General features: G+C 40.2%; 5 protein-coding genes across 5 annotated transcripts; 3 read left to right on the top strand and 2 right to left on the bottom strand.

Annotated features, from left to right (window-relative positions):
• The first annotated feature begins 400 nt into the window (after positions 1-400).
• LOC108836318 (protein PIR) lies at positions 401-7,845 on the top strand. Its single transcript, XM_057005243.1, has 31 exons — positions 401-587; positions 688-750; positions 1,029-1,101; positions 1,191-1,255; positions 1,420-1,497; positions 1,622-1,741; positions 1,831-1,901; positions 1,996-2,088; positions 2,237-2,306; positions 2,396-2,460; positions 2,568-2,763; positions 2,869-3,023; positions 3,129-3,219; positions 3,291-3,500; positions 3,589-3,800; positions 3,903-4,047; positions 4,135-4,303; positions 4,415-4,491; positions 4,585-4,755; positions 4,850-4,926; positions 5,023-5,125; positions 5,249-5,368; positions 5,451-5,594; positions 5,681-5,824; positions 5,962-6,105; positions 6,205-6,292; positions 6,386-6,513; positions 6,602-6,806; positions 6,891-7,063; positions 7,135-7,341; positions 7,433-7,845. The coding sequence occupies exons 2-31, from the start codon at positions 697-699 to the stop codon at positions 7,631-7,633; spliced, it is 3,849 nt and encodes a 1,282-aa protein (XP_056861223.1). The 5' UTR covers positions 401-587; positions 688-696; the 3' UTR covers positions 7,634-7,845.
• Positions 7,846-8,049: 204 nt separating this feature from the next.
• Positions 8,050-10,248, top strand: LOC108836317 (anamorsin homolog). The gene is made up of 8 exons (XM_057005250.1): positions 8,050-8,203; positions 8,470-8,617; positions 8,884-9,050; positions 9,135-9,230; positions 9,345-9,516; positions 9,597-9,727; positions 9,812-9,886; positions 9,975-10,248. Exons 1-8 carry the CDS (start codon positions 8,201-8,203, stop codon positions 10,011-10,013), a joined length of 831 nt encoding a protein of 276 aa, XP_056861230.1. The 5' UTR covers positions 8,050-8,200; the 3' UTR covers positions 10,014-10,248.
• A 103-nt stretch (positions 10,249-10,351) lies between these two features.
• On the bottom strand, positions 10,352-12,171 carry LOC108836316 (pentatricopeptide repeat-containing protein At5g18390, mitochondrial). The gene is given in 3 exon segments (XM_057005247.1): positions 10,352-11,382; positions 11,385-11,591; positions 11,594-12,171. Coding segments are annotated over 3 exon segments (1,368 nt in total). The 5' UTR covers positions 11,988-12,171; the 3' UTR covers positions 10,352-10,615.
• A 55-nt stretch (positions 12,172-12,226) lies between these two features.
• Positions 12,227-12,890, top strand: LOC130509373 (40S ribosomal protein S16-3-like). The gene has a single exon (XM_057005251.1). It carries the CDS (start codon positions 12,296-12,298, stop codon positions 12,734-12,736), a length of 441 nt encoding a protein of 146 aa, XP_056861231.1. The 5' UTR covers positions 12,227-12,295; the 3' UTR covers positions 12,737-12,890.
• A 747-nt stretch (positions 12,891-13,637) lies between these two features.
• On the bottom strand, positions 13,638-17,243 carry LOC108844208 (conserved oligomeric Golgi complex subunit 2). The gene is made up of 12 exons (XM_018617431.2): positions 16,727-17,243; positions 16,532-16,654; positions 16,113-16,440; positions 15,783-15,944; positions 15,557-15,656; positions 15,251-15,466; positions 15,067-15,172; positions 14,732-14,932; positions 14,438-14,542; positions 14,218-14,343; positions 13,999-14,133; positions 13,638-13,907 (listed from the first exon to the last, which is right to left on the bottom strand). Exons 1-12 carry the CDS (start codon positions 17,186-17,188, stop codon positions 13,794-13,796), a joined length of 2,178 nt encoding a protein of 725 aa, XP_018472933.1. The 5' UTR covers positions 17,189-17,243; the 3' UTR covers positions 13,638-13,793.
• Positions 17,244-17,415: the final 172 nt, after the last annotated feature.

The raw sequence follows: 17,415 nt of genomic DNA, 5'->3' as shown, positions 1-17,415 counted from the left end.
AACCAAGTGCTGGTTCTGATCCCCAATTGGAGTTAAACCAAACAATCAAGTTACATTTTGGATCATGAAAGCTTTGAGCCTTTTGACTTATCTTGTGCTCAACATATAAAATTGTAATTCTGTATTTGTTTTCCTGTGTGTTTGATAAAGACGTCTTTATGTTTGTCCAATACGATATAAGAAATGGAATGGGTAAAATGAATGATTTAGTGCAGTCATCAAGTTTGCTTCAAAGAAAAGACACAAATGAAAATGCTTCGTCTTAAAGCTTTGATATGTAAACAAGTTCTCAGAGAAATATAAAACTCTTTTGTATACTACCTAATAATAACTAACAAAGATTTAGAATAAAATGATTTTAGAGTATGTATAATTAAAACCTTCTTAAAGATGACATGACGAACACTAGTCGCGATTTCAGAGTCGAGAGGTCTTCATTTGTCTAGTTAAAAAAAAGAAAAGAAAGAAAGAGAGAGAGAGAGCTTCAAAGCTTAAAAGGTAGTAGATATTTTCTGGATCCGTAAAGAATCGAAATCGATCGGCTTGAAGAAGAAGTAGTAGCAGCTTCTCATCTCCATTGTTGTTAGGTGAGAAAACGCAAACGTTCAGGAAGCTTTTCTCCTTTAGTCTTCCCTCCCCGATGTTGGCGGCTCCCAGCTGCTGATTGCTTTCTAAATTTTGGTACAGGTGACGACAATGGCGGTTCCGGTAGAGGAAGCAATCGCAGCTCTTTCCACTTTCTCCTTAGAGGTTACTTTCGATTTTTGAATTCATTTGTTGTTAAATTTAGAAATTTGTGCTTCTTAAGATCAATAGATATGACTGTAATGTTTCTTTCTGGAGCTCAATTTCAAAAGTTTGACTAGAAAAGAGAGAACTTGTTGTGATCTATTCGCGGATCTTCGATTAGTCTCAAAACTATGTTGCCTAATTACCACTTAGCAGTGAAAAATAGGTTTTTAACGAAATGCTGAATATAAATGTTGGAGTCTTTGTAACAACTTTTCTTGACGCATTCTGTATGATAGGATGAGCAACCAGAAGTGCAAGGACCTGCTGTGATGGTTTCAGCTGAAAGAGCTGCAACCGATAGTCCCATCGGTCTCTTTCTTTTCTTTTCTTTTCTTCTCTTCTTCACTATTATTTTTTAGCATAGTAGTCAACTGATTTTAAGATGGTTGGTTTTGCAGAGTATAGTGATGTTGCGGCATACCGGTTATCTCTTTCAGAAGACACAAAAGCTCTTAACCAGCTGGTATGTAGTAGGACTCTTCTTCTTTACCTTCATTTTATGAAGCTGTTTAAAAATTAAGATTTCGATAGCTACATCCCTTCTTTTTCCGTACTTGGTTTTCGTAGCGGTTGCAATCTTATTATATTTTGATATTTCTAATTAATTGTTTGATTAACTCTGTGCAGAACACGCTTATACAAGAAGGAAAAGAGATGGCGTCGATTCTATACACATATAGAAGCTGCGTCAAAGCACTGCCTCAGGTCCGTTCTTGTGATTTCTGTTACTCTACTCCACTGCTTATCTACTTTTAGACAATATTTTAATACTAAGTGACTTTGAGAATCATACTATGAGTTAATTCTTCATTTAATGATATACTTGCAGCTTCCAGAATCTATGAAGCATAGCCAGGCAGATTTGTACCTAGAAACTTATCAAGTTTTGGACTTAGAAATGAGCCGTTTACGCGAAATCCAGAGATGGCAGTCGTCGGCTTCAGCTAAAGTGCGGTTTATTTCCTTCCCCTTTCCGACTCTTTTCATTGAGATTCCTGTATCAGAAATAATGTGCATATATACTCTACGTCTCTGCAGCTAGCTGCTGATATGCAGAGGTTTTCAAGACCTGAACGGCGAATCAATGGCCCCACAGTCACACATCTTTGGTGGGTTATAACTTCTCTTTTACCTTCCGTATACATCCTCAGACATTTAGACACTCTTTGTGTATATAACTTACATTGATTTTACTTAATATAGGTCAATGCTGAAGTTGCTTGATGTCTTGGTTCAGCTTGATCATCTTAAAAATGCTAAAGCTAGCATTCCTAATGATTTCTCTTGGTATAAAAGGTAAAAAAACATTATTTTATCTGGTCTTTACATTCTCTGTGCAAATAGGACCCTTCTATACTGGCTACTAACATTTTCTTTAGAGTTGAAGTAGTCTCCGAGAAGATTTTCTGTTGCTTCTTTCCTTATAATGTTTTGCCCTTTTCAGAACATTCACTCAAGTCAGTGCCCAGTGGCAAGATACGGATACCATGAGAGAAGAGTTAGATGACTTACAGGTGTTGGCATGGCTTGTTTTTGCATTCATTTCTTATTGCCTTCCCCTGTGAATTGTCATAAATTAAAATGTGAGTTCTTGTGTTTGCAGATTTTCCTTAGCACAAGATGGGCTATTTTACTCAACTTGCATGTTGAAATGTTCCGTGTGAACAAGTATCCTTTCTTTTAGATATTTATCATCACAGTCACCAGTACATGTTTCTTACAATCATGCCGTATTTCTATATTGCAACCTTTTGGATTCCTTAACTTAAATTTAGTGTGGAAGACATTCTCCAAGTTCTCATAGTTTTCATTGTTGAGTCTCTGGAGTTGGACTTCGCACTCCTTTTTCCTGAGAGGTATATTCTTCTCCGAGTCTTGCCCGTTCTTGTTGTCTTAGCAACGCCATCAGAGAAAGATACCGAAGCTTTATACAAGAGGGTAAAACTCAACAGAATGATCAACATTTTCAAGGTATTGAAGTACATGCTATACCTATTTAAGTTTCACAACTAATATACCTAAAAGCCTCGTCTGCGACTTGCTAACCAATATCTGTGTTGTGCGTGTTCTTAACAGAATGATCCTGTCATTCCTGCGTTTCCAGATCTCCATCTTTCTCCTGCTGCAATTTTGAAAGAACTGTCAGTATACTTTCAAAAGTTTTCTTCACAGACTCGCCTTTTGACTCTTCCAGCACCTCATGAGCTCCCTCCACGTGAAGCGCTAGAATATCCTTTCGTATTGTTTTATTGTTACGTGCTTATTTAACTATTATCTGCATTATCGCAAACTGAACACATGCTCTGAAGATTGCAAGCCTTAACATATTTTACATACCAGAGGCATTATTTGATAGTCAACCACATTGGCGCCCTCCGTGCTGAGCACGACGATTTCACAATCCGATTTGCTTCATCCATGAATCAGGTGCTTACGCTATTATTTTTCCCTGGAGTTCTTAAGTTCCAACGATGTTATCCTGACTTGATTTCATGCAGTTATTGCTGTTGAAGTCAAATGATGGAGCATACACTGAATGGTGCAGAGAGGTGAAAGGAAACATGTATGATATGGTTGTTGAAGGTTTCCAGCTGCTAAGCAGATGGACTGCACGCATTTGGGAGCAATCTGCTTGGAAATTTTCTCGCCCGTGTAGGGATGCAGCAGAGACGCAAGAAGCCTCCGGATCATATTCTGATTACGAGAAGGTAATAACTTTTGAAATATTTGGATATTTTCTCTAACTAGATATCGTTTTCTCTTTCATGGTAACAAGTTTTAAATTATTTTTAACAGGTGGTGAGGTACAATTATACTGCAGAAGAAAGGAAAGCCTTGGTAGAACTTGTTGGCTATATAAAGAGTGTAGGATCGATGCTGCAGCGCTGTGACACATTAGTTGCAGATGCTTTATGGGAGACAATACATGCCGAGGTTCAAGATTTTGTACAAAACACGTTAGCCACGATGTTGCGTACCACCTTCCGAAAGAAGAAAGATCTCTCAAGGTGAATAAGTTTTTCATTCTTTCTCTGCCCATTTCAACTCACATTCCCTTCAGTTTAAGCTTTTCATATTGTTAACGGTGTCATATGTGTGATTGCATTCAGGATTCTTTCTGATATGCGGACACTTTCAGCTGACTGGATGGCAAACACCAGGCCCGAACATGAGATGCCATCTTCACAACACGGAGGTGATGAAAGCAAATCGAACTTCTTTTATCCGAGGCCTGTTGCCCCTACAGCAGCACAGGTTTGGATCCATTTCATGATTATTTTTGATACATAAACGGAACGTAAGACATAGTGCTTGAATTTTTTTGCTGTCTTGTTGTTTCAGGTGCATTGCCTGCAGTTTTTGATATATGAGGTTGTCTCTGGTGGAAATCTGAGGAGGCCAGGGGGATTCTTTGGAAATAATGGCTCTGAGATTCCTGTTAATGACTTAAAGCAACTGGAGACTTTCTTTTACAAGCTAAGCTTTTTTCTGCACATATTGGATTACTCAGGTAAACCCACATGCTCAAAATTGTTTTTTGGTTAGCTGTATTGAGCCAGCTTGGTGTTTACTGGCCCTTTTATTAAGCTGACATTTCAACTTCAATCTATTATGGCTGCAGCAAGTATTGGAATATTGACTGATCTCGGGTTCCTGTGGTTTAGAGAATTTTACCTGGAGTCTTCACGTGTTATTCAGGTATGTGGCTGTAGTAAAATGTTACTTTCGCCACTTTATTTTCACTTCTTCCCTGACTTGTTCTTACAAATAGTTGTCTGTGTAATGTTGCAGTTTCCGATTGAATGTTCACTACCATGGATGCTGATAGATCACATTCTCGAAGCCCCAAATTCAGGCCTTATTGAGAGTGTTCTGCTGCCTTTTGACATTTATAATGACTCAGCTCAACAAGCACTGGTTGTGCTGAGGCAGAGGTTCCTCTATGATGAAATTGAGGCTGAGGTAATGAGAGTTTAATACCGGATCTTCTTATTGAATCAAAAAGTTTCTTTGAACAAAAAAATCTTATTTCCTGTATCATGTCTTGTTTCTGTAGGTGGACCATGGTTTTGATATATTTGTTTCAAGACTCTCGGAGTCTATATTCACATATTACAAGAGCTGGTCAGCAAGGTACCTAACTACTTGTTTTCTTTTAGATATTAATCCCATTCACTGGTAACTGGTGAGTATCTAAACTCTTTTATTATCAATGGCTGAGTTCAACAGTGAGCTTCTTGATCCATCATTTCTCTTTGCCTTGGACAATGGTGAAAAGTTCTCCATCCAGCCTGTGAGGTTTACTGCGTTATTTAAGATGACAAAAGTAAAGGTGAACAATAATACTGCTCTTTACCTCTACTGTTATGACACTACATAGAATTAGTTTTATTTTTTCAAGCATTGAATCTAATTCTGGGGTACAGTCTTCTTAATTTTTTGTTATGATGTGCAGATTCTTGGTAGAACAATTAATTTAAGAAGTTTGATCGCTCAAAGGATGAATAAAACTTTTAGAGAGAATCTGGAGTTTCTCTTTGATCGTTTTGAGTCCCAGGACCTATGTGCTGTAGTAGTAAGTTTTTTTCTTCTTTTTCTTTTTCTTGAATTGTTATGTATTACCATTGCTTGTAAAATATACAATTTCATAACTGCAGGAACTGGAGAAGCTCATAGATATCCTAAAGCACTCACATGAACTGCTTTCACAAGATCTTACAATAGATCCTTTCAGCCTAATGCTGAATGAAATGCAAGAAAACATCTCTCTTGTCTCATTTTCCAGTCGACTTGCTACACAGGTCAGCAATACAATCATTTGATGGAATTATTTATGGTTCTAAATTTTTTTTTCAGCTTTTCTTATTTTATTTTTGTTGGGCACTAGATATGGTCAGAGATGCAGAGTGATTTCCTACCAAACTTCATACTTTGCAATACCACACAGAGATTTGTCCGCTCATCTAAAGTTCCTCCTACTCAGAAACCATCAGTGCCTTCTGCTAAGCCTAGTTTCTACTGTGGCACTCAAGTAAGAAGCAATCTCTTTAAGCCATTTTTTTACTTTAACTTCTTCTGAAACAATCATATTGTGGTTACTAAACGTTCCATATTATATTTTTGCTGTGTTTTTATTGGTTCCATACTTATTTGTCTTTCGTGTGGTAGGACTTAACTGCAGCACATCAAAGTTTTGCGCGGTTGCATAGTGGATTTTTCGGGATACCACATTTGTTTTCCATAGTTAAACTTCTTGGATCCAGATCATTGCCTTGGCTTATAAGAGCGTTGCTGGATCATATATCAAATAAGGTATATTGCACATTCTGCACCAAAATATTTCTGCTGTCTCGGTACTACTAATTATACGAGTAGCCAGCTAAAGTAGTTCTTATGTTTGAAAACTTTCAGATAACAACACTAGAACCAATGATCTCTGGACTGCAAGAAGCATTGCCCAAGTCTATCGGATTGCTTTCTTTTGATGGTGGTGTCGCAGGTTCTTATGAAATTTAGTTCTTGATGTGTTTCATCTTTTCGTGACATATTTCCTGTTCGTCTGATGTTTTTTTTTTTGCTGTTTCATTTACAGGCTGTATGAGGCTTATTAGAGAACAACTAAACTGGGGCACAAAGGCAGAACTCAAAACAGAAGTTCTACGTGGAATAAAGGAAATTGGAAGTGTGATATATACAATGGGACTTCTTGATATCGTATTGGTCAGTCTTATCAGACAGATTGTAAGAAAATTAACAAGTCTAATGATATAGTCTAACCAATATTTTATGTGATCTTGTTGTCACACAGAGAGAAGTAGACACAAAACGTTTCATGCAAACAGCTCCATGGTTGGGATTGATCCCGGGCGCAGAAGGACAGATAGTTAACGCTCAAGAAGGCGAAAGCCCACTTGTCAATCTCTTGAAGTCAGCGACTTCTGCGGTTGTGTCAAGTCCAGGTTGCCTTAATCCAGCAGCGTTCTACACCATGTCGAAACAAGCAGAAGCTGCAGGTTAATCAGGAGCTTGTAGCTATTCATTCACTCATCAGTTTCTTTGTTTACTCTTTTCTTATGGTGCTATGTTTACATGTGCAGATCTTTTGTATAAGGCGAACATGAACGGTGGAAGCGTTCTCGAATACACACTTGCATTCACAAGCGCTTCGCTTGACAAATACTGCAGTAAATGGAGTGCTCCTCCAAAGACGGGTTTCGTCGATATCACAACTTCAAAGGACTTTTACCGCATTTACGGTGGTCTTCAGATCGTAAGTTGACCATTTTAACATTTTGATCTTCTCAAATCTTTCCTATAAAAGATTTGCAATTATGAACTCAGGGATATCTGGAGGAGATAACAGTTCCACAATCAGCTCAGCAAGAAGTCCTCGGTGATTCGATAGCTTGGGGTGGTTGCACTATCATTTACCTGCTAGGACAGCAACTTCACTTTGAGTTGTTTGATTTCTCGTACCAAGTACTGAATGTCTCCGAGGTTGAGACCGTGTCTGCTTCACATACTCATAGGAATCCTCAAGTTCTCCAGGTAGATTTTTGCTTTCCTCATCCCCTCATCAGCAACACTTTGCTTCTCTGTTTGAATGTTTTTGTTTTGTTTTTGTTGCTGTTTGAAAAAGGGATGGGAAGGTTTGTTGGAAGGGATGAAGAAAGCTCGACGGCTGAACAACCATGTCTTCAGCATGCTCAAAGCTCGTTGTCCACTCGAAGACAAAACGGCTTGTGCCATCAAACAGAGCGGCGCACCGCTACCACGTGTCAGGTTTGATAATACAGTGTCTGCCTTTGAGTCTCTGCCTCAGAAAGGAACCGTTGGCTGATGTAATATGATGTGTTTGCTCTTCTAATACCGTATGGAATACAAACGTTTCCGAGTAGAGACTGCTTTGTGGCAACAGCCATGACGATTGTTGTTGATTTGTTTATTTTTATATTTGATGTAAGATGTGTTGAATATTAGATAAAAACGTCTTGTAGTAAGTAATACGGTAATATTGTTTTCGTTTCTATTCAAGTAACATACGTTACACCATTGTTGCCCGAATCATCTTTGTGATGTCTTTCTTTACGATCTGGTTTGCATATACAAAAGAAAAGAAAAAACTAAACCCGGTTACCATGGACCGAGGCGGATAAAATCATAATCCCGGTTAGATAAAACCGCGTTATAGTAGAACTGTGGCGAACCAATGAAAATCCCGAGTCGGCGAGAAAGAAAAAGTATATAAAAACAGAGAAGAGAGATAAAGATGAAGAGAAGGTCAGAAAATTTGATTTCTCTTATTTTTTGCACAGAGAGAGAGAGAGAGAGAGAGAGAGAGAGAGAGAGATCTTATTAGGGGTTTTGGGCATCTCGCAAGGTTTTACAGAGATCTCTCTATCTTAACATGGTGAGTTTAAGTTTTGTTTCTCTATTATCTTTTCGACTTGCATGCAGTTTTAGCTAAAACCTCAGAAAGTTCCTCTCTTTTGGGGCTTGGATTAGCTGAATCGATTGTGATTAGCTTCATCTTAATTCGATTGTAACCCAGTAATAAAGTTTCGAGCTTTGGAGTTTCTAGCAACATGAGCTGTGGAATCTATTTACTTTTGGAATTTTATCTCTTTTCATGAACCTAATAGGTTTTCATTGTTTGGGCTTTTTGTTATTTTGTAGGATTCAATGGTGACTCAAAAGACTTTTTTGGCTGTGACGGATGATGTGGTGTTGCCTGTTAGCTCTGTTCTGACCATAATGAAGGAACTCGCAAAGGAAGGGATTGAGCGTTGTGATCCTCTAATTATTACTCAAGCATCTACAATAAGTACAAATCTCAGATCCTTGTTCCTTGTGTTATTTAGCTCAGGCTTTAAAAAATAGGGTTTTGATTGATTAGTTAAGCTGTAATTACTAATGAGCATATGATTCATCCACACTATGTACAAATCTCAGGTCCTCATTAGTACTGTCTCGTCATTTTATTTAGCTAAGGCTCTAAAAATAGGGTTGAATTGCTTAATTAGGCTGTAATTAGATGTACGTATAGAGGAAGATTTGTGTCTTATGATTATGTTTTGGACTACTTTGCAGATCAGGTTCCTTTGGATGCTTCCTCAGTGGACTTGGTTCTAGCCGTTTCCAGAACATCTGATTTTCCAAGTGACAAAATCTATAGCGAGTTCTCAAGAGTTCTGAAGCCTGGTGCTTCTGTTTTTGTCTGCACGAACTCTGAGGGTGAAACTATAGAATTGCAACAGGTTTGTGATTTGTCTATACTCTATATAAAGGTGGTTTCTTTGATCCGTTCTTGCTTAATCAATCTTATGGTATCTTCCTTGCAGACCCTTCAAAGGAGAGTGACCTTGGCTGGTTTTCTGGAGCCACAGTCTCTTGATTTGAAATCAATTAAGTTGTCTAACTTCAGCTTATCCGTTGGGGTGAGCACTTTTTACATGTCTTCTCCCTTGTTTTAATATCAAGGATCGAGGATCTTAACGCTAGTTATTTGTGAAAGTTGAATATATAACAGAGAAACATGTTGTTGTATGCAGATTAAGGCAAAGAAACCTACTTGGAAGATCGGTTCATCATTTGCTCTCAAGAAGCCTGCCAAAACTCTCCCGAAGGTTAATCTAGGCGATGCCTTGGATCTTATTGATGATCTTATTGATGAGGATTCTCTCTTAACAGAGGAGGACCTCAAGAAGCCACAGCTTCCTGTTGGTAATAAAAGATGATCCCATATGGCCTTTTGTTATTCTTGTTCGTTCCTTGTGTGTAAACATATCTTGCATTTTCTGCAGCTAGTGGTTGTGAGACCACTAAGAAAGCTTGCAAGAACTGCGTTTGTGGTAGAGCTGAGATAGAGGAGAAAGCTGTGAAGCTGGGACTCACCGAGGATCAAATCGAGAATCCACAGTCAGCATGTGGCAGCGTAAGCTTCTTTGCTCATCTCTTTCTCTGTGTGCGTCCGATATTTTGATTCCACACTTGAATATTTCTTAAACAATGATTTCAGTGTGGACTCGGTGATGCCTTCCGCTGCGGTACATGCCCTTACAAGGGTCTCCCACCCTTCAAACTAGGCGAGAAGGTAACATATTTCTATCACAATCATAAATTCACGTAAATCCTTTTTGAAGAAAACAATCTAAAACATGTTTCTTTTTCTTCCTCCATAGGTAACCCTATCTCAAAACTTCCTTGAAGCTGACATATAAGCCTGTGAAAAGGTCTTCTTCATGCGTGCTTGTTTCTCACCGAAGCAAAAAACCTTTTGTTTAAACACAGAGTAGTTTGATCACTTTGTGTCCTTTTCGTATATTTCGTGTTGTTGGTACTTTCTTTATTTCTCGGCTTTTGAATGGCTTTAGTAGACAATTGTTGGGTGTTGCTCACAATACAACATTGGAACCTTTATATCAATGAAGAACAGCTTTTCACTTTGTTAAATAATGGTTGATCCTGTGTTTGATTAGCTTGGACCACTTGGTTTCTCAACTTCTATCTGTTTGTTGAGTAGCTTGGATGCTGTAATGGTATCTGATGGTGTCAAATGGGAACATCAAAAGATTGGTATCAACTATCGATAGTTTGGTATAAAGCAAGATTGAACAGATAAGACAACCGTACATCAAAATGCACCCTCTTTCCCAAGTAGTCCTGTCCTCAACTACACTCAACTCCCAAATCCCAAGTATAATCTAACCAACACTCAGCTCCAAGTACTTGATGATACTGCAACTCAAAGCAGCTGAGTTTCTACAAAAAAGATCCCAAATATCAGAGCCATTCTAAAGCCAGCCTCAGCACTGTATGTATTTCAAACACCTCTAAGCTGAACTTCCAACTGCTCTATCCGCATAGCCAAATCATGCTTCCCACTATTCTTCAACCCATCAGTCACCATATCAAAACACCTCGATATCGGAACCAAACCCATCTCCGTCATCTCAACCAAATAATTAGCCGCATCCACAAACTTCCCACCACGACCACACATCGTTATCAGCATAGTATAAACCGGCCTGTTAGGAGGATGAGCCTTCACCTTCATATCACTGAAAAAGCTAAACGCATCATCAAACATCCCATTCCTACACATCCCTTTAATTATAGGAGCATACAAACTCGGAAACGGCTTATGCCCATCCTCCACACAGTTGTTCAAAAGCCGAAACGCCTCGTCTATCTTCCCAATCTTCGAAACCGCAGGTATAAGCGTCTTGTACGTATCGATATCCACACAAAGACCTAACTTGCAAGCAGCGTAATACATCTCAACGCAGAACTCAACCTCCCCTGTTTTACTTATAGCTTCAACAAGCGTATTGAAAGTCCGAACATCAGGAACAAACCCTCCTTTAGTCATCTTGCTCACCATCTCCTTAGCAGACTCCAAGTAACCAGCGTTCAACAACCCCTCGATCAGCAAGTCACGCCCACGCGCCGGCGGGTTAAACCCTTTCCTACTCATCTCATCAAGAAACTCTTTCGCCTCCTTCATCTTCCCAGCGGAACACCACCCGTTCACAAGAACAGAGTACGTCCTCTTATCAGGCTTCACACCTTTCCTTATCATCCTCCTTACAAAGCGTAAGCTCCGTGGAACAACCTCACCTCGCAAAGCGCGTGGAGCAAGGAGTTGTAAACCTCCAAAGTCTGTTTACACCCGAGAGTCTTCTCAACACCGTTGAAAAGCTCAACGGCCTGGTCCACGTGTCCGTTCCTCCCGTACTGCTCGATGACGAAGCAGAGAGTCTCCGCGGAGATGTCTAGGGAGAGGTCTTTCATCTGTTGAGGATCTTCCACATGGATTCGTATTTTTTGTGGGAAGCTAGGGACTTTGCGAGCTGCTCGTACTCCATGGAGGTCGGGGTGTAGTTAGGGTTCGATCGGGCCCAGTTGAAGAAGCGGAGGGAGTCGTTGGCGGATCGGGAGGTGGCGCGGAGGACTCTGAAGACGAGTTCGGAGGTTAACGGGAGGCGGAGACGGTTTAGGGATCGCTCCGGGTGGATCTCGCGGCGGACGAGGTTGACGACGTGGTTGATTGTGGCGAAGTAGTCTCCTTTGGTTGATTGGTTTGATTCGGAGCTTTGGGGAGGATCGACGAGGCTGGTGAAATGACGGAGAGTTGATTCAGTGGTGGAGATTGAAAAGAGGCTTCCTCTGGTATAACGACGGAGGAGAAACATTTCTCGCCGGAGAGAACTTTACTCCGATGAGATGAGTGGAGAGAGGTGAAGAAAGAGATGACCAAAACGCAGCGTTTCAGGATTTTATCAGTTGACTTAAAACGCAGCGTTTTAGTACTCTTTCATCAGTTAACACAAAACGCTGCGTTTTACGTTATCCATCAGTTAATTTAAACGCTGCGTTTTGTGACTGGAGGAAGCCCTAGGGTTTATTCTCCACTATATAACCATGTGTTTTTGTTACTTGGGCCACTCTCTGCATTAGGTTTTTCATTTCCAGCGGCGGACGAAAGAGCAAACCCCCAACCATGGCGACACAAACTGCTAAAGCATCCGTGCAATGCTTCGGGAGGAAGAAGACGGCGGTGGCTGTCACCCACTGCAAGCGTGGATGCGGTCTCATCAAGCTCAACGGTGCCCCGATCGAGCTCTTCCAGCCTGATATCCTCCGATACAAGATCTACGAGCCGGTCCTCCTCCTCGGGAAGCACCGTTTCGCTGGCGTAGACATGAGGATCCGCGTCAAGGGCGGTGGTCACACTTCCCAGGTCTACGCCATCCGTCAGAGTATCGCCAAGGCGCTCGTGGCGTTCTACCAGAAGTACGTGGACGAGCAGTCGAAGAAGGAGGTGAAGGATATCCTGGTTAGGTACGATAGGACTCTGCTCGTGGCGGATCCGAGGAGGTGCGAGCCGAAGAAGTTTGGTGGTCGTGGTGCTCGTTCTCGTTTCCAGAAGAGTTACCGTTAAATGCTGGTTTGTGTTGTTTTTGTTTCGGATCGTTGCAAGGTTTCATTTTCAGGATTCATGTTTTGTTTGGATATCTAAGAACTTATGTTTTGCTATCTTTACGTGTTTGGTGGTATCGGAAAGTTTTAATATTTATGAACTTTTATTTCTTGTCTTGAGATGTTTGGAATATGCGTAATTTGATAAATGGTTAGGTCAGTTACTCAGATTGTGTCGGAATGTTTGAGCTTGTTGTTGAGTTTATTAGAAGTTTGTGGCTTTGATGATGGGTCTGAGCTATAATTGATCAAACATCTGAAAACATGATTTTGGCTATAAATGTTGGCTAGTCTTGTAAACAATTTCAACTGTCAACCTTTGTAGATGTGTTCTTGGCTTATGTTGTTGATTTGTGTTTAAGCTCAGAGAACATAGTAATTCTCTTCTTAACAAATTTAAATTAGGTTATTCACTGAAAGTGAAGTGCATCTGATCACTAATCTATTGTTGCACATTGGTATGGTGACATTAGCTATGATGTTTGTTAGATCTTTTCCTTATGGGCTATGTCTTGCTTGTTGTTGGACAAGAATAGCATTGCATAATTGTTAGTTTGCTTGTGGGAGCACACTGGTCACTGACCCAGTAATTAAAGAACATGGATTCATCAAATAACATTGTTAATCAATTATTCTCTCGAAACCAGTTAATTTCTTTTGGTTGAAGTCTAAACACTAATCTCTAAAAACTGTTCCTTATTCATCCTCCACAAACCAAATATTGGGTCTTCCTTCTTCCTCCGCACGCATGCATATATAAACTTAGCCCTTGAAGTCTTCATTCTATTTGGTGTGTTCTTACGTACCAACGACGAAATAGTCCTACAGAATACTGAATGGCCAAAGCAGGCACTACTCGTAGATCTATCAAATCATAATGCAACTTTGGAAAACACTCTTCAACAAAAATTCTCTTCCTCTTCTGGTCGTTGTATTAAGTAAACAAACCCAAGCGAAGAAAAGAAAGTATAACCCTTTTTACAAGATATCAAAATGTTGTCTGAAAAAGCAGCGAGTCCTCAAACACTAATTGTCTTTTGCCTATCTGGAGGTGCAACACATTTCCAGAGGGAACAATATGGCGCGATCTCTTCCGGATTCAACCCCAACGCAGAAATGTTTCGGCCATACTCCTGACAAAGATATTTTTTAACCGATGATGCTATTTCTTACCAAAACTTACTATTTTCAGAGAACACAATGAAACATCATGAGGAGGGTTACCTGAAGATCGAGGAGCAACTGCATACACATCTTCTCTGTTCCAGATACATTGTGGTCAGCTACACCTGATGTTCCACCTGCCCGTTTCTGAGCATTTTGTCGCGATTTCTGAAGAAAATTCTCTGTTTTTCTCGCCTGCAACATATTACCACCTCTTAGTGCACATAACGTACTCACCAAACGTTTCTGGATATTTATTGTTCTATAAAAGATACTTACCTCGCTTAAACGTTCAGCAGCTAGTTCATAATACAGCCTGGTAATTTCAGTGAGAGTGTGAAACAATAACTCCTCCCTTGTTTCGTGGGTCAAGTAATGGCTCGCCTTGTCTCCCTCCAAAAATGCCTATTAACACGTAAGATGCAATAATCCGCACTTCAGAATTCATCAGTCAAGTAACTATGTCTTTAAAACCTCAATCCCGAAGCTAAAGAAATACCTTTAGAGGGCGCAATAGTCCAATCACGTACGGTGAATGCCTAACAGGCAGTGGTTTATTAGACATCATGCATGTTGCAGCTATTCCCTTGAGCTGACTTAGATCCTGAAGGAGAGAAGAAACATTTTACCATTCCAGACTTGAATATGTATGATACTTTAGATGATAATAACTGTAAACTGTTAAGCTATAAAGCAAATTGTACTCAACACTGCAGGTGCTCACTAAGGCAGTTAAACAAATCTTGAAGTGCATAAATTCAACAATGAGAATAATGTTTCTCCAGGTTTTTACCTCAACAGATTGATCAACAATGACTTCAATAATGGTCTTCTTAAGCAAAGGTAGAACGTTTTGTAACGATTCTACACCCTGTAACATGCTCTTCCTCACAACATCCAGAACTTCTGAGGAGCATGAAGATAAATAGTGTGATATATGTCCAACGTAATCGCCACGAACTTCTGAGATTAGACAATTTACATCATGTATAACCTGCAAGGAAGGCAACGTGTAAAAATTCTAATAACACAAAATCATCAACCATATAGTCTTCATGTATTCATGTCAAAATTTCCAAAATAAAAAGGAACTGAAAGACAATCCACATAGAAAGTGACTCGACTTACATATACAAAATCTTCTGCAGTTGCTGAAACTGCCCATTCACATCCAGGACTCAGGTTGGCATTACTCTTTCTAGCATTCACCGCAGATGACACCCAATTGCAGTATCTACATGTTAATACATTGTCAAAATTAGAATTTGAACAAAAAAAACTAGTGAGAGATGATAGTATCAATGTCACAAACCTCGAAAGAAGCTGTAAGGCTAAGCGAAGAAATTTATCAGCAGCAGAGAAAACGAGAACATCTTCTTTCCAGCATGATCGCAAGCTGTCCAAAAGAGTAATGCTTTGTCTAAGCATTAAGGTGGGTGAATTCCGTTTATCTGAGTCAGAATCCTGAATGAAAACCAGAGAAGCAGAAGTAAGAGCAGAATCCAAGCCTCCAGCTATCTCATGAAACCTGAAATTATGTATCTTCGAGTTAGAGAAGTTGAGAAGCCAATAATTCTAATGGTAAGTCAGTAGCCATCTATGATATTTCTCTGAGTACCTCAGTGAAAAATACACTCCCACATTCCATTGCTTCATGAATTCGATACATATCGCTTCAACTCGAAACTTAGTTACAGCAGACCTAGACGGACAGTACCCTTCACAGAAAAAGTATCTGGTATTATTACTCAACTGCAAAAGCATATCCAAGCAACTTCATCACCACTCACCAGGTATCAAATGAAAATCACTTCACAGAGAAAAATGCAGATCAGTTACTCTACCTTCAAGGTATGCTAGGAAATCCAAGCTTGCCTTGTAATTCTTCAAGAACTCGGTAGGCCTTCCAGGAGAAAACACGCCTGGTTTTACTTTCTGGATTGCCAAAATAACTTCTTTCAGGATTGAGTTTGCCAAGAAGTTGAAGACATGCAAACCCGATTTGTCTGATTTGAAAACAAGATACCAAGAAAAGAGTAACGTGAGTAAAATATAAAAACAACAACATTCAGAAGAAAACAAATGTCCAATGGTAATCCACTCAAATTCAGAAGCATTTCGTTGCCAAGGACTGTAAAACAAATATGATGACGCAGAGAATTTGAGTGGATTACCAGTGGAAGATATCTCTAGCAGCGTTTTACAGTCATTGGCAACGAAATGCTTGATCTGTTTGTAATCGTTTTCAAGTTCATCTCGCAGTGTTCCATCATACGCTTCATGTGCAATAACATTATGTACAAATGGAGCCACAATTGTTGTACGAAAAACCTCTTCTGCATTCTTGACGTTATCAGTGGCAGCATATGCACGTAGACAGTTGTAAAGGACGTTTGCGTCGCTGTTGATTAGCCCGTCAATGAAGCAACTACGCAAGCTAGCCTCGAATAACACACAAGCGCTCTGAATCCTCTTCTCCAAGTTCTCAATGAAAGGCAGGTTCTGTACTAGTGTAAGCATAACATAAAATAATAGTAAGCATCATTTAGTAAGACAATCTATCGTCTTGTACGAGTAAATGCATAGTGGAGACCTGTGCATGAGGAGCCATATGGAACTTGAGCCGATTCAATTCACTAGCAATTCTTTCCAAGAGCACGCTCTGTGTTTCTCTCATGGTTGCTCCATCATGCTGCCCTTGTATAAGCTTTTCAACCTACATTTAACAATTAAGAGTCATTATAATTCACGTAGAAATGAAAAGCAGAAGCCTTTAACTCTGTTTTACCTTAGACACCACACGAAAAGCCTCGAGCGACGATTCCAAAACCTCCCTTGCCGCATCAGCATCGTAACGTTGGTTTAATCCACTCGCACGTGCGACACGTGCGGCCTCCACGGATCCACGAAACTCGCTGATCTCCTCACGGAGCTCAAGGAGCGGAGCGCGCATGCGGACTGCAGCCGCGTCGATATCGACGAGCTCAGCGCTCAGATTCGCGAAATCGGCGTAGTCTCGATTGATGTGGTCGAGGAGATCGCGGCTGAGGGAGGAAATGTGTGATCGGAGCTCGGATCGGAGAGTGTCGAAGGGGACGAGTGTACGGAGGTCTGAGACGAAGGACTCGGAGTCGAAGGATGGGGAAAGGAAGAGGGAAGGGTTGAGCCATAGAGGAGGATGACGAGAGTTATCCCAGAATACATCCGCGGCGGATCTCGGAGACGGCAACGTGGCAACCGAATCTGACATTATCGATTCGCTGATTCTTCCCGGCGTGCCGGTTATAGGGGCGAGGATCTACTATTTATATATGATTAAAATAATATAATAAAAAATAAATTAGTTATCGCAAAATCTATATTGTTTTCTTAACCAATCAGAAGCTGGGGATGCAATTTGATTACGAAAAGAAAAGAACGCGGGAATGACGTGGCGTCGTGGCGTATGTAATTGAACGAATTAGAAAATTACAGGTG

The sequence above is a fragment of the Raphanus sativus genome, chromosome 3 (assembly GCF_000801105.2).
Source record: "Raphanus sativus cultivar WK10039 chromosome 3, ASM80110v3, whole genome shotgun sequence".
In the NCBI taxonomy this organism is placed as follows: Eukaryota; Viridiplantae; Streptophyta; class Magnoliopsida; order Brassicales; family Brassicaceae; genus Raphanus; species Raphanus sativus.
Note: the sequence above shows the minus strand (reverse complement) of the source record. Positions and strands in the feature narration are given on the sequence as shown.